Raw genomic sequence first — 27,632 nt, 5'->3', positions numbered from 1 at the left:
ATGTCATTTGTTCCCCTCCTTTTCTCCTTCTGTTTTACCCATTCCCTTCCCTTTCTTTCTTCGTCTGTCTCTCGCTCTTCTTATCCCTTTCTCTTTTTGTCAACCATCTCCGACTTCTTCGAGCGGGTGATGCACAATTTCAAAAGCTGCAACAGACCGTGGCGTAGATAAGCTAATGACATTACGTTCTATATACAGGCATCAGCGTGAAAAGCTTCCTCCCTCGCGTCATGTTTACACGGCTTCGTCGAAAAAAAAAAAGAGAGGAAAAAGTACAAACGCGATGAAAAGCTAGTAGCGAACGCGTAACTACAATGCGAATACGTATCGAACGTTGCGCATTATTTTCTTCCATGTTTTTTCTCTCTTTTTTTTTTACATCTCTTGATATTCCTGCGTTTTTCATTGCGGTTATTCCGAATAACAACAGGAAGAATTTTTTAAATCGCTGTTCAATTATTAACTTTTCTGCATTTTTCAGGTCATTTTCCATCGAATTGTATTTTCTATCGGTAGAAAATTGCTTAAGTACGAAAAAAATAAGAAAGAATTGTTGCTGATATTAAGATAACAATTTTTATCTAAGTTTTCTATAGCTAATATCTTTCATCCATTCTTTTTTTCATTTTCTTCCTGTTCCTTTTACATTTTTTTTAAATGTATTCAATTTTTCTCTTGTATTATGCTAGATATCTTTTTATCATCGACGATGAAGAAGGAACAGGTATTTCATAATATTGAATGTATAATATGTATAATGGCAACTGTTCTCTTCGAACAGAATATTAAGAAATTTATGTTATTAACATGGAACAGAGAGATGCGATTTTGAATATTTTATATTTTTCGTATATTGCGAAGTAGCGCTTCTCTAGATTAAAGCTTTAATCTCGTCGAACTAAAGTGCGTATATGGGCAAGCTTTTTCTTTCCTTTTTTGAATTCTTTTTTTTTATGTAAATCGATTAGACGCGTTCGAAATAACTTTATGCAATAACTGTGTATCTCATCTGTACGTATATCGAAACGAGTTATTTCGATAATCCCGCGATATTTAAATTCGTTAAAATGCACGAGTTATTTAAAATTTCTTCAATGGATACAATCGATTCGATTTTTTAAACGGTATGCGTATACTGTTATACTTTTTTTTATGTCCGCAATATACGTACGTAACGATACTAAAAGAATCTACAAGTAAGAAATATTTTCTATAGAAAAATTTATCAATAAAAGTAAGAGCAAAGTCTCAGAAATAATTCCTCCGTGAAACTTTGTTTCATATAGTATTTTTGAACAATGGAATTCAGAAGCTGTTCAATCTGTTGTTGTTTTGATAAACGACAGACGGCTAGTATCCCGGAACTCTGATAGAAAGTTTTATTCCAAAAGATGGTGGAATTACGCGTGTCTCATTTTGACGTCGATTTATGGCATCGCGGACAACTGATGTATTGTACTAACAGCGCGTAAATCCATCATCGAATCAGTCTATTCTTTGTCATTTGCCGAAACTTTTCCCCCCTTAGTCTCGAATTTCAATACAAAGTTAGACATTCCGCATTGAAATCATAAATAACGACTCGCCCAATTTTCCGTACTTTTTTCATAATGTACGATAGCGACAACATATACAATAGGATACATAGTGTACTCCACAATTAATGTTCTTTTGCGAAAACGCGAGATTTTGCGCAGTTCCATCGATGTTCTGTAGGGGGGAAGGGGCAGGGGGATTTGAACGTCGCCGTTGAAATACGAGGAAAAAAAAATTCGGCGAACCTATAGTTGAAATCGTATAAATACGTTTAATTAAAATCCCGGAAACGCTTCCATGGATTTTTCCGCTGATGATATTTTCACATGAGATATTTTCCACCGCATTATGGGCTTCACGCACCAATACTCTCGTATTGTGAAAAATCGGCAGACTGTGTTTCTTCAATGTTACACGCAGATACGATGGATTTATAATAAATAGTTTTAATTTCAAAGAAATTGATTCAGAGTAGTTCTTATAGGTATGTCTGAGATGCGAGTCTACGAATTAATTTTCATTTGCAATATTGTGCCAACAAATCGTTAAATATGAAATGTATTTAGTTTCAAGAAACTACGTACATATTAAATTCATGCTGTCAATGTGTTTAAACATACATACATAATTACATCAGTTGTTTTTATATTCATAGTTTTCGAAAAAATCGTATGCAGATAGATACATATCACATTAGTTGTTTCATGTTCATTCTGTTTTTGCATTGGAATCGTTAGCTCTCCTACTTTTAGTTCTTGACAATCAAATGCAATTACTTTCATATGTGAAATATTATACTGCAGATTTGTGCTATGCAACGTTATGGATACAAAGCGTTATTCTGGATACTTGCTATTGATATCAGGCGAAATGAAATTTTTAAATGCAAGAAGAAAGGAAAAATTATATTACTATAATTTTGGAGCGTCTATTGATTGTTCACATGACTGAAAAAAATAAAAATGGAAAGGATTGTCAGAGAAATTATAATGGCCAATTCGTGATTTCTTATAAACATCATTGCATTTTATAGCAGTGTATTTTCTTAATTGCTCTAGCAGGAATAAAAATAAGTCAATCCATTAGTAGACCGACGTTAACCAAATATTCCATAGATCCAATAAATACAGAATAATGTATTCCATACGCTACTAAATGTATACAGCACTAAAATATGGTATATGCAATTACGTTAATTTATTAGAATTTACAAAGTAGGAAAATAAATGCTCTTGAATCCATCGTATCACTCAGTATATAAATCCTACGTTACTGCTAAGCACAATTTTATTTCAATGAAATTCAACACGATTTCAATGTTAAATTCGACTATAGTCTACGACATGCAGTTAGGTTAACTCTGAATATTTATGTTCCAATTTCGCTCGCGTTTCACTAAACACAAATTTGTAGAGTATCGAGAAAATTTTAATATAAAACTTCAAACAAGAAATCACGCGGATTAACGAGCATTCTTTCTCATTGCCTCGCACATAAGAAATCGTTCAACGATAGAAAATCGCAATCGAATGGAAAATAAAGAACGTATGGTTATAATTTATAATTTAAAAACCTAAAGTAAAAGACTACTTCTCTTGAGTCCGGTTTACAAGCTAATATAGACTGTACTATAAGTCAATATAATACAATATTTACAAGTTAGTATCTAATTTTGTTACTGATTATAGAAACATTTTTCGAACCAGTTTTGTAGAACGAAATTTTCAAATGACAAAAGTGGATTTGGCTTCGGAAATAGACCAGACGCGTGCAATTTGTTTTATCGTCAAGAATCGTAACCACGATACGTTTCAATCGGGGCGCATTCGTCGCAGGATGTAATATAATTTGCATTTCGTTGCGCGTTTTCAGTCGCTGCGCCGGGAAATTGAAAGAAAAACAAGATTGGCTGCGTTGACAGGAAAGAGACGGGTGGCAAAGAAACTCCGACGTCGAGAGATCTCTCGATTCACGCTTCGCCTTTCGAGTTTTAATATCCGGAACGCTCACGTGTATCTTATCTTTGGAGCTTGCCGCTTAGAAGCGAGGATGTAATTTGCCAAATGCGTGCTTCATAAAATTATCCCAGCTGTTAATGTCTTGATAGGTTGTTGACAATTTGAAACTCCTGTATTACAAATTGAATAGATAGTATGTTATCTTCCCTGAACTATTTTTAAACCGTGAAATCGTAACATTACGGTGGTGTGTTTTACATACGTAGATAATTTCAAAACGTTGACAAATCTTTAAATACAAACTGATCGCCTTAGTTTCCAATGAATAACGTATGTGCTATTTTCTAGATTGAAAATTTATTCAGATTTTAACGCAAAATATTCGACTACTACTTTGGCGTTCTCTATTGTGATAATTTTTTATTATTGTACTATATTTTGTACCGATTAGAACAAATGAAAATCTATTGATATGAAGTTTAGAGAATGGAACGGATAATGTAATAATTTTCAATTAACATTATATAAAGAGTAAAGAAGAATATTTCTTTTCGTTACGATTCTTTTTCCATTCATTAAGCTCGATTGTTAATTAATTCTTCGTTATAAATTTCACCAGCTCGCCGTTTGATTTGACCTTAGATATCACAAGTGCATAATGAGGGATAACATTTTTATCTGTAACTACATAACTCTTTTGCCTTGTTACTTTCAAACTGGTATTTTCATAAGATAAAGTTAACTGTTGATTAGACGAAACGTTCATTTGTCTCAAGGTAAAGAATTGATATTGAATTTCGTGTCAGTGTTCGTAGCAATGTAAAGTTAACATTGTAGGAACGAATAAATTATCTAATTCGAATGTCTAATTCGGAATTATCAATTAAAACTGGAACGTTCAAGCGCATACGCGTGGACATCGTAAATCAACTACAAGACATATGATAACCTTAAAGAGAATTGCTATTGACGAAACTTACCTTCGAGCAAATTCGCGACAATTATCTGCAAAGCAAAAATTTATGTAAAGATGTATTCGTGTTTTAGAGTGGAAGGTTTCGAGAGATCCTTCTTGCGAATAAACGTTTCAGCTTTGCAGGCTTTAACGTAAAAGCGTAAAAGCATCGAGTGAGAAGTTGAACTACGAAGTTCTGGATAATCGACAGGACTAAAAATGGGATACGTCTGTTGCAGTGGCTTCAGGGAATTTTTGGAATGCTCGCATCATACGATTCGTCGGCAATGTGGCTATGACACAGCTCAATTTGCAAAGGGGTTCCTCGACAGAATGTCGACCTCACTTCTTAAGGTAAATATTTGCCACTTTTGCCTCGGGAGAAACTGTTGTCGCCACAACGAGGCACGTCCGGTCGTGTAATGCTGCAGCTCTCGTGAAGTTACTTAAAATATGTATCTACTGGCTGAACATACGGTGCAAAATACTTACACGGACCTGTATATCGTTGGGAGACGATGTTACATCCCGATGAAAATTTTACTTTCATCGAAGATATGAACGAATTTTTTAATTTCATTATTCTTTAAGATTTTCATCGCTTTTTTAAAAATTTTTTTTGCATGTTGTGTACAATATAATTGGATCTAGAATTCACCAAGAAGATCAATGAGTACATTTTTTGGCTATTAAATTAATATTTTCAACCTTTTGTTTGATACTTGAAAGGAATTAAAAACGGCAGAATAGATGAGTTCTTTCGCGATACGTCTATACACGTAAGGTCTTCTGATAAAACAAATCGGGTGGCTTCTTCTTATCGAAGATGGTGAAATAAAATAGTTTATTTTCCTGCACACATACTTGCAATTAATTTCTTATTTATCCATCAATATCAATTTTTAGTTTGCCACAGTTCTCTTATGTCAGTGTCTCTTACCGTCAATGTTTACTTCGTTAACGATGTTAAAAAATTGCATGATCCAATACAGGCATATTAAATCAACCCTTAAACGGTGTAGGCTGAGTCAATCCTCGTGCAAGTACAAATATTTCACGTTTATATCGCTTTCTAAGAAATACATTCACATATTATGTAAGCTATCGTATTGCGTCAAGTTTAACAGTTTTTTAGTCCATGCAATTTATCTAGTAACGTGGGTCACCGATGACCATCGTCACGTGTCAACCGGTTGACGTTCCCTGTTCACTAGCGATTTTTCCATAACGCTATTAACCTGTACGCGATTTTCGGATGATTTCAGGAACATTGTGCGCCGTATACGGAGAAGGAGTGCTGGATCGGTAGCGGCGCTACTAGCGTGTACAAAGTACAGACACTAGTGATGGTCGTTTTGGCGGTGCTAGCAAGGTACTTCACGTAAACGATTAGGCGGCACTCGTAGCCAGAAAAAGGGGACGATTTCCGTGCATCACGAGCGTCGTGCTGAAACCGGGGCCCCCGTTCGTTCTCCGCTTCAGATTCGCCAGAATATTTTTTTATTTTCCGACGAGCAACCAAGAAGAGGAAAAAAGGAGGCACGCGCACGCGAGCAACGAGTGGGTCGAGAGTATTAAGAGAGGTAGCGCGAAGGAGAAAAAGGAAAAAGGTAACAAAGACAAAGGGGAAGGATGTGGAGAAAGGAAAAAGGAAGGAGACGCAGGACGAGAAAAAGTTAAGGAAAGGGAATAAACCGGCTGGACACGATCAAAGAGAGGCAGGAAGAAAGTTCTCTCGCCACGTTCTCCGCACGCGAACTTCCTCGCCGCGCTCGTGCGGCAACCGTTTCTCTTTGACGGGAAACGCTCGTGGAAAACAAAGAAGAGAACGTGCTTTCGGACACTGCGACGGGCTTAATCATGCAATCAGAAGGCACGTGCGCCAAGGTGGACGTGTTCCATCGTGCTGTCACCACTGCTCTACTATTCGTAGTGCTTCGATGCTCGAGAATCGAATACATGAGCTGGATCGGTTTAAGATCGGATGCTGAACATAGACGCGCCATATCTTGATTACGTTTTAAGTTGTTATTTGTCAAATAGCTGCTCTGTTCGAGTATTGCCTCGCGTGTCGTACTAAAGGAGAGAACAGAAAGCGTGAAGCTGACGTGATTTAATAGGGGAATACAGATGAAAACGAAAGAAATTTACGAGAGACCATTAGAAGATGTCGATACGACACGTTAAATTCTATTTCCAGCTTTGCTATGGAACAGCAGTGGAAAGGAGGAAATGAAAATTACAACCGTGACACATGAAACACTCGATTCCTTGAAAATCTGGTCATCGAGTGTTTAATCGTAGATGGACGACACGTAAAAGCGCTGATACTCGTCTACTTGGCGCGGAAAAGCCTTTAGAGCTAAGAATAAAACCATTTTCTCATAGCGACGTATAGCGACGAACTGTATGAAGAAAAGGGGAATCAAACGTGGAACGCATCTGTTGGCGATAAACGTAACTCCGACTAGTCAACATTTGCCATATCTGTTTTCGAAGCGCACGCCACTTAAAAGAAACCAGTATATCCTAGATCTTTCTAACGAATACTAGATGTGATTGCTTCGAGTAAGAACGGGTAGAAGGTTCGCACCGAGGATCGGATACCTCAGAAGAACTCCAATTTCACGAGCAGCTTGATGAAGCTGTGGGAAATCAAGCGGAAATGTTCGAGCAAAAAAGTGTGGTTCTTCGATCCATCGAAAAACCGGTATAATCATTCGAATCTAACGTTTGTTTGAAATATGATAATTCGAAAAGTGTATTCAATTAATTGATTTTTCCTATCGTTCATTTTCTGTGTCAATAGCTGCGACGTTTCAGAGCGAACACTCGCATTCGTTTACCTACATTTTAATGAATCATTAATCGATACAGATACGAGAGCAAATTGCGCTAGAAATTTTACCAACAAACGTTCAACTTTATATCAAGAAATGAACGAATGAATAGACTCGAGAGAGTGAAATCACAGGTTTCTATGGGTTCAAACATCTGCGAGATTAAAACCTACGGTACTTTGGTCGCGAATAGCAGATAATAATACAATACCTACTCTCGCTGTTGGATTTACTAGGAGCGTCGTTGCAGCGAAACGAGGAACAAGTATTCGAGAAATAGCATCCTTGTCCCTGCGTTCGGGTCGGGAGCCATGGGACACAGAGGCGTCGGAGAAAATCGACAAACGAAGCTGGTATCGCTACAACGGGCGCTTCGTCTTGTCTCGCGAGGAGCCCTTGTTACAACGAGCGTCTCGTGTACAGTGCTAAGCAAACGTTCGAGAAACGAGGTGAATTGTTGGTCATTGAAAGGGATGACGAAAATGAAGAAAAGTGAAAAGGAAGATGGAGGAGAGAAGAGGGAGGAAAGCGTGTCTTCGTTCAGCGCATAGAAAGACGAAAAATAGCGCAGGAGCTTGTGAAAAGAGATTGAAGGAGGAAAGGAAGAAAAGAGGCGACGAATCGTGAGCTGATGAAAATGTGACTCGTTTTGGTTCTCGAAACGCGATTTCGAATAGTTAGAAGCAGCTTCGAATGGCTGAACGTGACAGCGGCGATCACACTGGTTGGTATCTCGGCTGCAGACGATGCGACATTTTTCATCGGTGCGACCTCGGCGAAATGCTGGCGGAACAGTGCTGTTTCAGATGCAGAACGTTCTCTAGTTGCTCGATTGCTTATGCAGTCGACACGCCGCGGGTGGCGTAATCGAAAGGCGGAAAGTGACAAGGAACTGATAGTCTGCAATTGCGTGCGGAACTATTTCTATGGAGATATTCCGGATAGATTTCCAAGGAGAACCTCGCGTCCTAGGAATATCAGTAGAAGTACCAGCTGCTATTAATATGTAACCTCTGAAGAAGTAGTTGTACTTCGGCAGATCCTCACCTCCTTTCGACTATTTCCGCTTTGAGATTATTGATTCTTGTCTTACATCAGGCGATTTCTAAGATCCGTTTAAACGCTTGTTCTTTGCATATTCTTTTGATGCTTCAAGATCGATCAGCAAAAGACAGTAAAGATATCGGACAGTCGATAAACAATTGACAAGATCGTATTATTGCCTTTGTTTTTATAAAACCATTCGGCCCGTTAGTGTCGTTCGTAAAATCTGTTTAACTTCAAGACGAAGAAAAACTTCATCATAATAAATTGGCATTATTTTGCCTTACTGGAAGACAGTTATCATCAATGTTCTTCTCGGACGCCTTTGATTTTATAGTTGGTACAGAAAATATCCTGAAGGACTGTTGTGTCGATACGAACTATCGTTATTCCCTATGCACCCGATCGAGGAGTGTATCGTGGGTCGTAAGTGAAGTGGAAAGGAAGAGGAAGAAAGGAGCGACGAAGCTTTTCAGTGGCTGGAAGAGGACGCTGTTCTTCCGCTACGTGCTTCGGCTATCGCTGTAAACAGGGGTAGATAGCGAGCCAACTGTTCGAGGGGTCGATTCTCGTGCTGAAAGGGAATTACTTCCAGCGTGGTGGCTCAGCACAAGTCTCACCAGGGGATCTTAAAGTGTTCGAATCGACTTGACGAGCTTTTGCCTACCTACTGACCGTATTTTTTACTGCTGACCATATTTCGTTCTAGAGAACACTGTGTTAATTATGTTGCTGAAGAAAAGAACGTGCAACGATAAACGGTATGACTTCTTCGTTGAAGGAGGAATTAATTATTGAAGAATTTATAATTCGATGTTTATGTGCTAACAAATTGTGTATTAGTGATAGAATATTGTGAAAAATCACTGCCTTGATCACTTAGTAGCACTGATTTTTATTAAAAGGTATCGTTACGACAATATTCTAAAGGGCAGATCTGAAATGAAAAGATGCTTCTTTTGTATCAAAAATTTATTAAACATAGACAATCACAGTTGTGAGTACTTACAAGTATAATTTGCTGTTGTGTCAATGAAGAAGAAAAAGAAGAGCAGTGGAAAATCAACATTGTGACTTATAACAATATATGTTACGCGTTTGAATATAACACGGGCCTATACACTGAATCTCTGTTCAGAAATGTTAAGAACAATATTACCGAGCCTGTAACTAATTCTCAAGTACATCAAATTTTACCCGCTGACGCTTTAAAAATTTTCAATTGTAGAAGAATTTACGTAATGCTACGATCACTGCCCACGTTGAATCCAAGAAAATCCAGCAAAATAAACGAATCCTAAGCAGAAAACGAAGCCAATCGAGAAACAAAAAACGTGATTAATTTCCGCATATCGTACAATAAATTGTTGTTATTTCTCGCAATTCTTTTATATCTGCCACTACGATCAAGCTTAAGAAGAAGAAGAAGAAGAAGAAGAAAAAGAAGAGAGGAAAAAGAAGAAGCTGAAACGCTTCTTACAGAGCGGATTGTGGGTCAGTTGCTTTAAAGCCACTTTGTCACACGCCATATTCCTTCTTGGCGAGAAAGAGAGAGAAACGGTTGACAAGATAGGCGAGAAGTAGAAGAGCAATAAGTGATGAGATCGATTTCGCTGTATCGAGCGATATTATATGGCTTCGATGAAAAATAGATGGTTGAAAGAGGCGGCGCAGGTGTATCGGACAACTGTATGACATTGTCTTTCCACATTAAAGATCCGTTTAAAACGGTGCTCTCTCGAGAACGAGTCGTATGATCGTAAAACACAGAGAATACGTTTCCCGAGAGAATTGTTTAACTTAATTTCGAATAACGTGTCTTCTACTGTCTGAAACTTGAACGTAGAGAAGACACGTAGCTCTGTTCTGTATCAATCATACAACGTTTTAAATCTAAAACGCGGAAGAAGAGAAAAAGCGATGGAATCGTTCAAAATTATACGCTGCAGCGATCCGTGGAAATTAATGGAAGCGGCAAAAAGAGAAATGAGATTTCGCCGATTCGAGGAGGAAAATTATTACTCTTCTACAAATTTCCTCGTCAACGATGAGGAAGCAGCGAATATATAGCATGTACGCAGAATGTTCTGAATGATTGGGAAAGGCCGGACACGAACGTGGTGTAATGGAAAAGAGGAGAAGAAATGGATCGGGTGTCAGCTGCTTCGACCAGGTCTGATTTTCGTGCACGTACCATTTTCCTGGTTCAACTCGAAACGCGCTCTAAATAGCAAGCGAAACGCGGACTCGAGAAAAATCACTTTCATCGTCGCACGCGACACGTGACCACGTCCACGGAAAAATCACGGACGAACGAGAATTCCGCTCTTTTGCTACGTGTCGTTTCTATCTTAAACGGGTCCTAAGCCGGGAACGTGGTTACAGTTTGGGAAACGTCCACGATAGATAACCGTGTACGTGTATTATACCAGACGATTTCTTGCTTATTTCGAACGAAATATCGATCGTGTATTATTTCGATAATCGTTTAGAGCAACCTGTTCATGGAAAGGTTCCGTAGTATAAAATGGGGAAATTGATCCTTTCTGAAACTTTTATTTTGCAATCGTTTTTTCTATACATTGAGAATTAATTCGAATTAATTTTTGAAAACAGCCGATGATTAACTTTTTGTCAGATTCAGAACATAGAATGAGAGGTATAGGACATATATCGTGGCGTAGATAATTAATTATGCAAACTGATATTTGTAAGTAAACAAGTAGTAAAATTGTTTGACAAATCCTTTCCATAGTCGAAATTTATACGTGTCTGACGGTTATAATGATTATTAATGGTTTTATATGTCAGATTAATTGAACTTATCGCATAAGCAATTTAAATGAAAGTAACGTAAAAAGAAAAAGAACTTTTGTAACCATTCATGATCCAAGAATACTGGATTATACTGGATTAACAAAAGGTAGAAGTTTTCCATTCTCTGGAAGATTTTTTAATTATTCAGCTATACTAGTGGATTTATTTTGACTTACAAAAGAGACCAGTTAAGACAGTTCGCGGAACAACACCAACCCTATACGTATAATTATGGTGTTCAATATTTCTTCTATTTCAATATTAGAAAGTAAATTCACATATAATAATTTTATAAACTATCCCTGATATTTTTCTAGTTGTCGTGTACAATTTTTGAATATATGCGGAAAAAATGAAAAATAGAATCAACTTACTATCATTGTTGGCAACTATGTGCTCTCAACGTTCACATTTCCGTGACACTGGTTACACGAATTGAATTCGATAGAAACCGGATTCCAGGTTCCGTCTCTCGCATCTCGCAGAGACATAGCTGATGCGTGTAATTTATGCATGCTTCCATCACGGTAAGCCTTGTGACGTATCTTGCAACGCGTGACAAATAGATCGTTGCCTTTGAAGCCAACATTGTTGATCCAACGACTCGACGTGAACTCAAATCCAAAGTCAGTCAGACGAATTGAGTAACGATAGAACCTGGTACAGGTATCCTATGTGCGACTTATCCCGTTCGTATTAACCGTACGATATCTGTTAAACGTCTTATGTATATCTCACAATCTAATTTGCTTAAAGCTTTCGCTATTATGGAGGATCATTGTCGCTCTTTATGAAGTGACCTCCCTTACGTTACGAGCACGATCCTCGTACGGTTGTCCGCCGCACGATCTTCATATTTTTTTATCAAAAATGATAGAAAATGTTCGAGTTGTACGATACAAAATACAATTTTCTAGTCCTTTGAATAATTAAAAATTATGAACATGAACATCGTCGATGAATGATATAAGATTCACTATAAACAATTGCAACGAGAATACGAAAGTACTTCCGTATGCGTCAATGATATTTAAAGAATGAAATTTAGTGTATTTTATTCGCAAAAGATAAATTACTAGGATTTTAAAGTAAATGAAATTTTCAGAAAAAAATTATTTCGTGGCTAATTAGATAATTTAATATGTAAATAGGTATTGGCATTTATAGCGAAAGGGTAATCTCAAAATGTTTAGAACGCTTCTTTCGTAGGTTAACAAGCAGGTTTTTCAAAAAAGATGCGTCACTTTAATGTTGAACATATAGTAATTTAATCTTTTGCGATGAAAGTTAATTTTTTATAATTCTTCAGAAAGTTCACAGTCGAAACGTTGTTTTCCTTTTTTTGCTATGTCAGTATAAACAACTTGCTTGTTCCTTCGTCCAGGATTATTCGACTTGTTATTGATTGCTTTTTGAGAATGAGCAGTAGCGAAACAACTCTATTAGTAATAATTTATCTTGCTCTTATCCTTAACGATAATTGCTTTATTTTTCTTCCACGGTTACTCAAATTAGCATTATTTCAAGAGTATTTACAATATTCATGTTTATTGATGCGATTATTAGCGAATGTGTCTGCCCTAAATTTGAAAAGAGATTATGTTACTTAATTTCGAGTCAAAAAGTTGAAGCTCTTACAATTTAATTAAGGCTTCCGCATGCAAATCCTACCCTTTTGGGAACAGTATCCTGACGTTTAACATTGAAGCTAGTTTCATTTGAGATCAAGAGACACACTGGAATTGTATCGTCCCTTTATACAGTTCGTGAAAGTTTCGCTTTTGCTTGAACGACGGCGTTGCCGTTCCACGGTGATATTCGACTCGAGTAAAAATAGCCAAGAAACTTCTACGGAAAAATTGTAATAAATGTTTCTCGTGTCACAGTATCAGTAGCCCATAATTTTTATAATTTAGAAAGTTACTTTATATTCGTTCTTAAGTTTCGTTTTCTAATAGACCATTAATTCTTGCAGAATTTGCGAGGTCAAAGTTAACTTTTAATGACGCGCAGTTCGGCATCTGTGACAAACTTGTAACCAGGCTACGCGGCAAAGAAAGATGGAATCCAATATTTGTTGTTTGTGTCAATAGAAAGATAGAGGTGGAGACTGCAGTAAGGGAAATGTTTCGTGTAAATAATCTCCTTGTACACATGTGCAAATAATGCTACCAGTTTCGAAGAGATACTTCAAATATAAACATCTGCACGAACGTGAAATGGTGAATATTAATTGAACATACGGGTGATACGAGTGATCGAAGAATATTTCGTATTATTAGTTGGATGTGAAGTAGCATAATATCGAAAGATATCATAATTTAGAAGCGTATCCGATTTTAAATTATTTTACGTTGTTCATCCAAATATACGAAGTTATATGGAGATTGGAATTTTAGTACACGATTTTCTATTAATTATTCATCGCGTCAGATCTCTATTTTAATTTGACAATTTTCAACCCTTATATATTAAAATAAAAAAAATCGAATAAAATATTCAAGAGAGAACATTTCTACTAAAAACCGGTGTTATTATATTAAACGTTCGAAATGTATAAAACAATCAAATAAGATTTCCACCCGATAGCTATTAGTTTAAAAACAGAAATTATAAAATATAATTTAGTCCCTCGATTCACGTCCGTATTTATTTAATCGTATTTGCTCAAAATTTTCATGAAAGGAAAAATCAAAGCCTGCGAGCTTGAATAGGTAGAAACGCAAAGAGAGACAAGAACATGGCAGCTGGTCTTTCATCGAGTCAGAGTTGTAATTTAGTATCCACATTCGTGGACATAGCAGCGTAATTACCGCGGTGGTTAATTGACGCAGGCAATGCGTGGCTGCTCATCATACGAGCGGCGCCATAACATCGAATCCCTGTGGTTTCATCGGGATTCATTTTTGCGGTCACCCTGTTATTCCTCATTAAACCTGTTCAAGCCCTTCCCTCTAGCATAATCGATGCTAGATCGATCCATGGAACATTTAACGAACTTCTGTTCATTAGTGCTTCAAGTGTATCTGTATTTCGTAATCTTCTTCTACTTTTGTTCTACGATAGTAGAATTTTGGAAAGGATTTGTTCAGACGAAAATATAGCATAGGTGTGAAGTATATAAATTTTATACTTTTTAAGACTAGGCTGTAGATGTTTATGCATTTATTGGGAAATGAAAATACGTAAAAATGAAGAAAATTCAAAGTAAAATACTATTATAAAGTATTATATACTTTGTAAGTGTTATTTTATAAATATAGTAATTTATAATTAGATACGATTAGAGAGCTAAATGAATCTGTAACTTTTACTTCTTTGATCGTGTTGAGGAAAATATAAATTTGTATAAACATTTGCAGTCTGTCTATAAATTACTATTATTCTAGTCACGATATTGAACACGATAATTTAAATGTAATAGATTCGTTTTTTAAGGAAGCTAGTTACTGGTGATAGTAATTGAAAAAAAGAATTATTTACGACTGGGTCTTTCTTTTAATTGGAAAAGATCGTCGTATACGAAATTATTTATATATAGCGGGTGAAGAAATTATTTAAAATTATTACATTTGTGTGGTTTCGTTTCGGTTTTTCTACGAATGAAAAGGACGCTTTCCCATTTTTTGCAACATAACGATCACGTTTATCGACAGAATTATCGAGTAATTAATCGATAATTAAAACGTATCGGGTGCTTTCATTTATTTATTGGCTTAAATTTTTCATGTAAAACTGCTAGTCAGGCATTTGTCAGATTTGTATAAATCATTTTAGAAAATGTTTTATTATTATGTCGGTACATGCGGAGTTGCTTTTAAAAATCTAATAAATTAGAAATGTTTTAGTATTCGTTCCTACAATTCCAAAGCGTTTTTTTAAAAAATTGTTACATGTTATAATTTCTAAAAAAAAAAGAATATACGTGCCAGCAAGCTCAAATTTTGAAACAAGCATATTTGACATGAACGAAACAAATAATAGATATATTCAGAAAAGAAAAAAGACATTGTCGAGGGACAAGATAAAATTATAATTAGTGATTATAATTTTTATCATTACGTACAAAGGAATACAAGTAAAGACACTCACTGTCTTCAATATTTTCACGACTTGAAATCCAATAACGAATTGCTTAATATCGGCATTAAGTATTTCCCACCGAATTCTCGTGTTAATCGAAGAGAGATGATATATTCACGATATGGACTTTAGCGGTAATACTATATTCGTTGAGTCATGATTTTTTAATACACTACAATGCAATGTTAATTATTATATCATAACTTCGTTATTTTTATGGAAAAGACATTCGCCTATCATTAACCTGTTAATTAAGAGCAATTAGTTAAGTTGTCATTGCATCATACTTGCATAGCCATTATTTTTGTAATTATAACAACGTTGTATCATTTTTACATTTTTCACAAAATTATATATTATCACCTAAAATGTGTGGTAAATTATAATTTTCGTTTATTTCTGTCCGTAAGTCACACGCCTAATGTCCTTAAGATGGAAAAAAAGAACGTTTTAATTAAAAAATAAAATCTATATTTGGCAATTACTATTATTTATGTTTAAGGATTGTTGACTTATTTTAATAAATATACTACATATAAAATTGGCATAAAATAACATTTTTTATATAATTAACGTTTAATGGCGTTAATTTATGTAAAAGTAGCAAGTGATTTATGGGCAAAAATAATTCTTCAATTAACAGATTAACACACACTTCGAGCGATCAATTACGAATCAATTACGAGGTAACAATAATCGATCGTACGCGAACATGTGAAACTAAAGGGAAGAAACGATACGTAAGAAACGACAAGAAAAAGCATGCATTTCGCGAAACATTCTGTGGTCAGCAATTAACCGCGTGGGAATACAAAGTAATCCAAGAGCTTCGTTCACTGTTCTCGCGTATCAAACTTGAACGAGTTGAGAATGCGCGCAAACAGCTTTCCACGGAATTGTATCCGAAGCTTTAACGACTAGTTTAAATAATGCGATTCGTGGTTTCTCGAACGGGAAGAACGATCCTTGCACTTTTCCTATTCGAATTGATTTTTCGCGAGAAACCCTTCTTCGATTAATTTATTCTCATCGTCTATTTATTGCTTTTTATTCTACCGTGCCACTGAATTGGGGAATTAGGATTTACTAGTAAAATATTCAAATAATATTTCGTTATAATTATCGTACTTCTGGAGTGGAAACATAAGTGGAAATATAACATTTATTTTTCTATTTCTTCTTTTTCTTTCTCTCTTTCTTCTTTATGTGGAACCGTGTGTTTGACTGACACGAAAATATTAGCACGACTGGAGGGACTAGTAGAAGTGTTACGCGTTCACAGAAGGTTGTTGTAAGTTAGGGGTAAAAAGTGACAGAACCTAGATCCCCACGCTATCACGCATACGTGTCAGGTACAGCATGTGAAATTCATGATTTCTCCATAGCTCAAAATTCTCGAGCCTCGGATAATATATATATATATACATACGTAGTCCATGTGTCAATTAGCACTCCTTTGACTCGATATAATTATCGCAGTTATCTTTGCATTAATCAGTTCCCAAAAAGCAATATCCCACCTTTATTTCTACTAAAAATATATTAAATCGTTTATGTATAAAAGCTCTTAAAATCTTAAAAAGAGAAATAGAAAAGTAATCTGGAATAATGTTACTCTATTAGTACATTACTATGATTCTTGGTATTATCCAAAAGGAAGAAAAATTGTTTCCTACTTTTGCAGAATGAAAACATGGAGCACGATAATTATCATAAACGAAAAGGAAATAAATTCTAGTCGAGCACTGTCTTTAGTGGCAAGGTAGTAATAACGAAAGGGTGTTTAAGCGTTAAGAAGGTGGGATGTTCCTCGAGTCGAGAACGATCGCAGTTATTCTGATTATTTTTGTACCGTGTACATATTGTAGACGAAGATGATTAATTAACCGGGGCCAGGATGAAGCTTAAAAGCTTTTGTACGCCACTCGTATGTATTTCCCACTATCTTCGTCGATTTTTAAACTTAACGTTCCTTTCCATCGTCACCGTGGTCCCTTTCATAAACGAAGAAAAAGGAAACAATGAGATCGCGGACGATACGATCGATACTCGTCTCGCGATAAAACGAGTCCTGGTCGTAGTTACGTTATTATTTAGTCATGATAGTCGTGCTCGACCCATTATTATTATTATTATTATTACTATTATTATTATTATTACTGTTACTATTATTACTACTATTATTAATGTTATTAATATTAATAGATTTGTATATAAGAGGTATTATATGTTGATTTTCTAATGATTTAGAATTAATAGAGCAAAAGGGGAAAAAGCGAAGAATGGTGTTGAATGTCTTCGATAATTTTGTAACTTAGAGAAATTAGTAGCGTTGAAAAAGTTGGTGAGACCAACATGCGTGAGAATGGAAGAGTAATTAATAATAAGTAAATCGTTGTTAATTGTACTGAAGTAAATTGATCTGATAACGTTGAAAAAGTATTTTTGTTCGAAGAATAATATGTAATCGATTAGTTTGAATGCAACCCGCTTGTATATATCGATTGTAACTGATCTATCATATGGTGTATGTTGTGATTCGGAAACTTGGGGTTGGAGTCCTACGAGTATTATTTTAATTCACGCATGATGCTTAGGATGAATTATATTTTTGATATGGAATATATTTATTAATTTCTATCAATTGGCATTGCGGAGTTTATTTTTTCTCTCAACTTTCATATTTGCTAATATTTATTACTTTTTATTTAAATAAAGAATTTCTTCGAAGATACAAGCATATTTATTATATGTGTTTAATCAAAACCAATATATCATTTATCACGCATACAAACATACACGTACGTTCATAATTCTTTACGTACATATTATCCCAGAACCTGTATGTTTCCCTAATGAGAACGTCACTGAAATTTCCATTCGTTTGTTGAAGATAAGTTCGTTCATTTAAGAAGCAACTGGGTGATTGCAGTGGATCTATAACTTATGCCAATATTTGAACGGTTTTAAGTCTTTTTGTATACTTTGTATATCGTTCTTGATCGAAGGAAAAAAGAAATATATGAGAACTTGTTCTCCAGAGATGCATCCATATATCGTATAATAAAATGTTTACCGTGTAAAGTCGTTTCAGTGTGTGTACACTAAGTCGGAAGTCTATTTTTGAAAATCATCTAGTATGTAGCCACGAGAAAACTCAGTTTTGTTTACAAGGTATAAATCTTGATAAAATGAACATCTGTCTACCAAGGATGTGTACGCAGCTCCTTAAAAAAAATTAGTAGATGCTCATTTACAAGGTAGTTTCACGTAAGTATATACATATACAGCACGTTTCATTATTAAAAGACGATGGACCATGCGTTAAATATTTATCGTTATAATTACGCGTGAATAATATGTATGCGAATGAACTCGGTTGTTTTGAGAGAAAACGATTGCATAGTTTTGAAAAACAATAAATAAGTTTCAATGTAAAATAAAATGTAGTGAAACGATTTCTACAAATATATTTATTGCATCATTATTTTACATTATTCTAAAGTTATTACGACCTTAAAAAAATATAAAAATTACGGATTATATGGCACACGTTCTTTCGAAATATCGAATTCATTTTCGAGTTAAGGAACAAAGGACGCGCACAGTTCGAAACGACATACAGAATAATAGGGGTGGATTTGTTGAATGACTGGCTGGTATTGAGTGTGTAAAGTTTCTGAAAAGTTCAATTAACCGGAAATACGTGCGTATATTTTCAAAACTTGAATTATAGACCCTGGACGAAAAATTGAGTGTGGATTCGAGCGAAGAGTTTATGGTCTCGCCAACTTATTCGTATTTAATCGTCGCTAGTTCAGTACATGTATATAATAGCGCACTCGATTATGCGAATGCAGAGTAAATAACGAGGAGAATGCGTTAATATCGCGATATATCGTTCGTAGACATTTATTGTTAATTATTATTTGTCTGATAGATGTCTAAGAATGATTATGGTTTGTAAAGAGAGATGACAGAGAATGTCGTTATTTGTATTATTATAAATACATGAAATTTGTTCAATATCGTCGTAACCTATCGTGGAATAAATTTTTCTTGCCGACGGTGATTTTATCCGTGTGAAAAAAATCGATCGAACGTTGTCCTACAGCGATTCTGAGACAAAGGAACGAATCGAGCGGTGCGTGGCTGTGAAATCTCGTGGCTAAAGAGATTCGGTTAATTTATAAAATATCCTATGTTAGCTAATATGATTAAACCAATTAAAATTCAAATATAAAAATTGGTTAATATTGACACACACAAGGCTGACGTGGTCAACGTTGTATCTGATATTGAATATTGGTAAGACGTTCGTACAAGAGTGGGATAATAGGAAAAAGCATAAAAAAATATAATTAATGGTGCTGATTTAAAATGTTCGTTTAAAATTAACGCAGTGGCGATAAATAATTTTATGAAGATCCTAAAATACAAAGTTAGCTAAAATAAGGCATTTCAAGATTTACTTTCGAATGACGTTATCAACCCTTGAACTGGACTCCGTATTTTATTTCATTCGATTCTTTGCTGTTCTCACTATTCTTTGACATTATAATTTAATTTCAAACAATTTTTAATTTAAATAATGAACCTTTTTATTTAATTCAAATATACGTCAACGTAGGTAAGCTATTGGTTACAAGGATATAAAAATATAATATTGAAATCACAAAGAACTTTCAAAAATAGGTTACTCGATATAAATCAATCGAGATAGAATGCGAAATGCTACTCAAACCGCAAAGGTTAATTGATTTAAATACAACAACTCCTTCTTTACTGAAAGTCGCTGATAACTGGCCTGCCTGGCATTATTTTGCTCGTCTACTACGCCTGTAGTAGTTAAATTAGAAAATTAATTGGCTCTTTAAAAATCGTCTTGTAAGATCACTCGATCTTCCCTTCCTGTCTCGATACACAGTGTACTTCACATAATCTTTTTCTTTTTCTACTTCTCTATAATTTTCGAATATACGATGCATGAGAGTGGAAGGAACGAATATTCTGTTCACGAATAACAGTTGGAACGTTAGTTACGGAACTTCAGAATCGAACGAGTTAAAGGAGATAATAACCAAGTATTGAACGTTGGAGGATCGCTGACAACAGATCCTAAAGTAAGAGAAATGTACATGAAAATCTCGAATAAGCGGAGAACTTAATTCCGCAATGTATAGAAGCTATTTATCGTATGCGTTAACTGTGCACCAATTATATTTACGATCGTTGATACGGATTCGTTTTTGCGAATGAACGTATCCTTACTAGTGTTTGCGCGTGAGAATGTATAATAAGCATGTACGAGCGTGTCCTCTGTATTTATAGGAAAAAGATGATAGCTAGTAGCGAAGGAAGAGATAAATCGTACATGTGCGTCGTTAAAGTCGTTCGTATTTTCAGCACCGAAGTGTATTATCGTTCGCGAACTTCAAGCCTGTACATTTTATTTGCGTCGTCGTTGTTTTTGAGAGAGAGAATGAGAGAGAGAGAGAGAGAGATAGCAAGCATATGAAATGAGAAAGAAAGAATGAACTACGTGGCACATCGCGAGTATTTCGTCTGAAGAAATGTAGAATCAGACATGACAAATAAAGAGAAACGGGAGTCGATTGTAGTTTGTGCGCGTCCAAGAAACGACAGTATGAGAATGGAAAAGAATATTTATTTGTAAAATAATCGAAAGAGAAAGAGAGAGAGAGCCCTGTAAATAAATCTCGTTTACGAACTGGAAAGTTTGGGACGGAATGTAAGATAACTTAATACATTCGAAATAAAAATCAATTATTTTTCTTTAATCGTGTGATACCGTTCTTTATACCTGTTGCACCGACTTAAATTTTGAATTTTCGAACGCTGCAAGGTAATTTTTTTCTTATGAATTTGTGAGAAGATATTATTTTATAAATATTTTATCAAACATTTTCGTAGAAGAGGACGACCAACGAACTTGGTTTAATTTTTAATAATTTTGTGCTTTGGTTCCCTGGATTACTTGGTTATGAATCGTAACGAGTGGCAAACAAAAGATAATGTTTCAAGTAACGCGTAACTAAATTTAGTGTAATAATTTTGTTACAAGAGTTGGTTTTGAGAAAGCAATATCGTGTTAAAGATCAAATTATATTAAACTGATCAGTGTTAAACAATCTGTGACTCAATTAATTCTTTCAAATTACTGGCGAATAACTAAGTTCTTCATGATTTAAATATAAATGAGATTTTGTAAATTTACTTAATAAATTTCCGTTACTTTGAGCGTTCTGTGTAATTAATTTAAAGTTATTCATGTCACTCGATCAAAGTTGAAAACGGGATAAAAGTCAAAGAACGAATCTGCTAAGAAATCATGCTCTTACTATTATAATTATTTTCAACTATAACTAAATTAGATTATTTTTGCAAATTTTATGCTACATATAAACAAAACGTTGTAATTACAATTAAAATTATGATCAGAATATCAATAGTTAATTTTCGGAAGCAAAATAATATTTGATCGTACAAATAGGACAAATAATCAACGTCAACCGCATTGAACGTCATTCACCAAATAAAGGTAAACCGTTGTACAAATTCAACAACTACAATGTGTACATTTTACTTCAAACAAATTAAGCTATAATATGTGTTAAGCATAATATTTCACCACCAATTATACTGGTAATTTATGCAAATTCATATATTTATGAATACAATTACAGAAATAGAATTTACATAGAGATTTGTTTAACCTTATTATTATAAGGGATTATTCACCTCGATATTTTGTATATTTTTGCATATGATGAGTATTCTATACATTTTTGTACGTTTAAATATCATATAAATGCATAAACATCCGGAGTCCAATTATTGCAATGTCGATCTTGGTTAACCCAGAAATGCCTGCACTCTCTGAAAAAATGATTATCAAATATCTAATTCTATTTTGTCATGGAAGAATTTTTAACGATCTTAGAATCATTAGAAGATCACAAATTTATAATTTAATTAGACAGAAGTTCGCGACAGAAGTTGTAAAACTGAAGTTCGCGATTGTCTAACTTTATCTAGAACTAAGTATCTTGTTACTCAAGAAGCTCTTTATTTTCAAATTCTTTATCGTTTGAATCCTAGGTCAGTTTAAGATGGATCTTTTACGCTGATAGAAGATTTACGATGTCAGCGCAACAATTAATATTTCAATATTAAACGTATGTACTAGTACATATTCTAACTAGTAAAATGTAAAAGTATTATTGCTATATGTTTTAACAGACAATTTAGATTTATAAAGTGGTAATTTCATGAAAAGTTAGTAAGTGATGTTTCGACGAGTAATTACTAATTCATCATTAATTTACATAGTGTTAATTATGGATCGAAATGTCAGAATACTAAGGTATATATCGGTGATAGTATATACGCATACATAGAGGAAAAAATTCTCGTGCCAACATTCTCTGTCGTCGCAATAATTTCTCCGACGATTACGCTGTTCGATTTAAATCTGCCCCTTAAAATCGACGATGAGGGGCGAAGAAATAAAATAATAAATGTCTCTATTCGTGCCGTTATTAAAAAACAATATCGACCAGCAAAAAGTACAGCGGGACAAAGCGAGTAGACCCTGAACGACCAGGCCGATAAAATACGCTTCAGACGCGCTCGAAATCCGTCCCCGAATAGGTTTTTCCCCCTCTGGCTATTCTCTTCGTTGCCTCTCTCTTTTATTTCTTTTTTTCTCTCATTGGAGTTGGTAACGTTTCGTTCGCAGGTTTATCCGGCGTTATGCTGTCGCGCGCGTGACACCGCTCGAAAGTCGAGGCCGGCCCCGTTAATTTACGAGTTTCCCGGAGGTATTACAACAAATCCGCGATCGAGAGACAAAGGCGAGCCTGGCGATTTTCACGCGCGCAAATATATCGATCCAAAGTTTAGTTAATCGCCGGAAACTGCCACCCCCGCGGGATGCCGCAACTGGCTAGAACCACCAGCGGAACGTACAGGCCGTATCAAACCTGACGTTACTGATGGTTATGGGGCGAGAGCGGAAAGTGCGTAGAGGGCGTAGAGTGTATTCACCGATTGGACGAGTAGAATGTAGAATGTAGAGCGATGGTTTGTTGGAAATGGAAGAATGATCGAGGAACGAGGATTGTATTGTGTGACGAGTTTTATGATGGTACGTGCTTTGTTTCTCTTTTCCTATTTTTTTTTTTTTTTTGTTATTAAATGATGATTTATGGCACGGGGAAGTGTTTAGAATTTTTTTAGGACTCTGTTAGTTTAGGCTCCGTAGAGGAGATATGGAAGAGTACATAGACTAGATTGATTGACAGGGTGGGAAGGGAGAGCGACTGGAATTTAGGGTTTGGTTGATTGGAAATCATAAAGAATAATCAAGGAACGAAAATTGTATCGTGTGAGTAGTTCTGTAATGATAGAACACGTACTTTGTTTCTTTTTGTTAATTGATAACTTAGGGTGTAGGGAAAGATAGCGTTTTAAGGATTTTTTAACATTCTATTAGCTTAAGCTGCGTAGTAGAGGAGATACAGAAGAATACGTAGAATTGATCGACTGACCGCAGAGAGCAGAATGTAGAGAGTTGGTTTATTAGAAATGGCAGAATGATCGAGGAACGAGGGTTGTATGGTACGATGAGTTTCATAATGGTAGAGCACGTATTTTGCTTGTTTTGTTTTGCTGTCGATTGATAGTTTATGGTACAGGGGAAGTGTTAAGGATTTTTGAACGTTCTAATAGTTTAGGTTGCATAGATGAGATACGGAAGAGCAGCTATGTAGAATGGATTGACTGATTGCACGAACAGGATTGGTACGTAGGGCTTGGTTTGTTGGAGATGGAAGAATAATTGAGGAACGATGATTGCATTGTGTCAGGGGTTTTGTAATAGTCGAGTACGTACTCCGTTTACGTTTTGTCGTTGCTAATTGCTAACTTATGGCGTAGGGAACGGTAACATTTTAAAGAATTAAAAAATTTTAATTTTTGACTGCGTAGAGGGGAGTTCTCCGACTGATTGAGCGAGTAGAATGTAGGGCGTTGGTTTAATGAAAATGGAAGCATGATCGAGGAAAAAAGATTGAATTTTCTAACAATTTCATAAAAATAGAGCACGTCCTTTCTGCTGATTTCTAATTTATAATGCGGAGAGAGGTAGTGTTTTAAGCTAACCTATTTTAAATATTTTTTAGCTCTTTAACTAATTAATTAATTTAGGCGACATTTTACCTAAATTACGTGTATTTCGTGCTTTATGTTATATTACCTTATATATATACGAATTATCCAAATTTTGTCAATAAATATGTCAATCATCTACATTTTATTATACTTTATGAAGTTAAAAGAAGGGATGGGTAATATAAGCGAACTTTTACTTTGTTAGAAGCTATTTTATGGAGGCTAAATTTTTTAACTTTATAACAGGCTAACAGAAGCGGGGTTTTTTTTAAACTGCACAGGACGATATTATCGATTTCCATTCAGGAGGTGACACAGGATGAATTCCGTAACCTGATATCATTCATTGGGAAATGATAATGTCAATATTTGCATTCCTCGATGTTCGATAACTCATATATTTAACAAAACTTGGTGGCATTATTCGACCTGTGAACCAAAGGTGTATTGAAATTGAATACGCACCGTATTGATACAGACACTCAGCTGTGTTAAATTAGATTAACAATACGAGTCTTATTACTTGTGTAAGCGAGAGAACATGGAAGTCAGTGTTTCTACTATGTTATTTGGAAAGCGTTTAGTATCAAATTAATAATCTTTTCTCAGAGAGTTCTCTTCCCACGCATGTTACATCGTTGCCCTTTAGTTTTCTATTAATTCATAGCAATTATTTGATATTAAATATATGGGAACCCCGAATAAGGGGTTCTACAGCATATTTCGATTAAAATTGAATTAACTATAAAGTATGGTTCTACAGTGCCTGTTTTGATCGTATTAGATCACCAGAAGGCTATGCAATGTTGAACTCAAGAAGTACGTTAGAAATTAGATAGTGTGTTCTAAAAACCGTTTTTTCCCCCAAAATATGCTAATGTATCTTAGACCCTCGAGTCATTTCCATTTTAAATATTCCGTAAAATATCCCGGTTTCCATTTCATAAAATGGTAGAATATAGATAGACTATTTCCAGTTTTAATAGACAATCCTTGAGAATACGTAAATATCTAACATTAAAAAATAATCTGATATTCGGTAAGCTTTTAATGTGCATTGACAGAGATGAGCATCATTCAATAAAATATTTGAGAAATTATTATTCGGATAATATATCGTCTTATGTGGCTGGAGGTTATTTTGAAATGATTCTTTGAAATTACTAAGAAAATGATCATTTCATGAATTATTTCATTATTATTATACAAATTGTCTTATATATAGCTTTGTTTTATATATTTTTTCAATAGATAAATAATTAAAAAGTTTTATGTTGCGCAAAATAGATGTTTCATTTTTGATATTCTGGGTCATCGGTGGTGGCACGAAACCTGTTAATTTTAATTAGAAATTCTGTCCGCTTGTACAAACAAATCATATGTACGGTATCTCCTGAGGGAAAATTATTACGTAATAACATTTCCCCGAGTAAATTATTATATCGAGATTTAGGTATCAATTAATTTTATTTTTATGTTTCAATTACCTAAACTCTAAATTATAATTAGAATTGCTATAAGTTAGAGGTACGTTTTATCATCCTTTGCAGTGGAACAATTTTAGTAATTTTAGTTACATGATTACAGTTCTCTTATTGTTTGTAACCATATTGTTGTTAAGATACAAATAAAATTATTTGGAGAATATAATCACTCACCTATTGGATCATCGATTAAATTAACGTAATAAAATTATGATCTGAATTATTTTTTATTTTGTTTACTTGAAAATTACAATGTCTCCGTATTAATTCTTCTTCTGTGCTCTTTAAATTAATTTTATGTTTTCGCGGGTATTTAATTTCTCTATTCTTCCGACATTCATTTTCGACATTTTTATACCCTTCACTTTTCTCAATATGTTCATTTTTTAAATATCGGAATTTGAAGGATTCCTCGACACAGGAATTATCTTCACTCGTTATTAAATACCTTACTTTTCGATTAAGCTTACTGGCTTAAGGAAGATAGTATACTTAACAAACTTTAGAAACGTTCCAGTCATCTTATTCTTTTAACGTTTAATCCTCGTTGAATACGAGTGTTATTGAATTGTCTGTGTAATTTTTTTGAATAAATATCTCTGCTTCAAGAGGTCGATCTATAGTACTTCCCAAGTGTACAATAATGCTTTTGAAAATATTCTACCTTCCGATTCTAAAACCAAATCCCTGGAGGACTTCACATCCACCTTTCCGATGCTGGTGAATAATGGTGGAATTTCCTTCGGGCTCTGAATCCTCGCACCTATCTCTGAGAATTGCTGAAAACTCGCTTCTATTTTATATTGCGAGATCCTCTGAGTGCATAATATCTCAGACTGTTATTGAAAATAAAAAGACTGGAAAACTCTGAATTTGGAGAAACATATTTTATACAATTATTATTTCAAGATTGCAATAGTGGTAGTAGTATTATTTTATTTAAGCGTTCTTTCCGAGAAATGGATTCTTCGGTTTCTCTATTTTCTGTACCTTACGCTCCATTTATTTTTACTTAATCTGTTCAACGTTCTTATTGTACCATTTCACATTATATTAAAGTTTCTAAAAGTTTCATTCTATTATATTGCATTATATTACGTTTCTTCATGTCCATTGTGCATATACTTACAGAGCCGCTAAAAAAGTATACGAAAAATCGCATATTCTTGATAGATCGTAATTTAGTTAGAAAATAGTTATTTAGTTAATAGTTTAGTCACAAATAGATAGTTACAGGACGAATGTATCCTTTACTAAAGCAATCCTAGAATGTTACAATATGATAAAATTGATTTGAGTTCATTGGTCTCGTATCCTCAGCTCTTCGATCATCAATTTATACATCAGAAAAAGATAAATTATTTCCAAATTGATAGAGAGATTATTGTGATTAATTCGAACAATGACACGCGTTTTCAAAATCGGTTAACGCTTTGACAAATCGTGTAAACAAATTTAAAATTAATTGCGCATCTAATTTTAAATATACAGTTCAAAGATTTATGATACACCTATGTTGATTCCATAAGAAAATAGTAAGTTTTGACCATCAGTTTGCTATTAATATATGGATATTTAATATTCATGTATGAATACAAATCCACCAAAATTTTGCATATATTTATAAACAACGGTGTATTTATCTATTTTTACCAATTCTTATTTTCATTTCAAAATATTTATACCATATTATTCCAACAGACTATGCTTTATTTGTAGC

The 27,632-nt window shown here is 34.6% G+C and overlaps 1 protein-coding gene across 1 annotated transcript in view; it reads left to right on the top strand.

The window, feature by feature from the left end:
* LOC117153273 (uncharacterized) overlaps positions 1-21,034 on the top strand; it is an 84,677-nt gene extending 63,643 nt beyond the window's left edge. Inside the window, exons 5-6 of the mRNA XM_033327167.2 lie at positions 4,689-4,803; positions 5,715-21,034. Coding sequence (XP_033183058.1) covers positions 4,689-4,803; positions 5,715-5,834 — 235 coding nt within the window. The 3' untranslated portion in view covers positions 5,835-21,034. The remainder of the gene's footprint in view (positions 1-4,688; positions 4,804-5,714) is intronic.
* Positions 21,035-27,632: the final 6,598 nt, after the last annotated feature.

Source organism: Bombus vancouverensis, chromosome 1 (assembly GCF_051014615.1).
Source record: "Bombus vancouverensis nearcticus chromosome 1, iyBomVanc1_principal, whole genome shotgun sequence".
NCBI lineage: Eukaryota > Metazoa > Arthropoda > Insecta > Hymenoptera > Apidae > Bombus > Bombus vancouverensis.
This window is presented reverse-complemented; position numbering and strand designations above follow the sequence as displayed.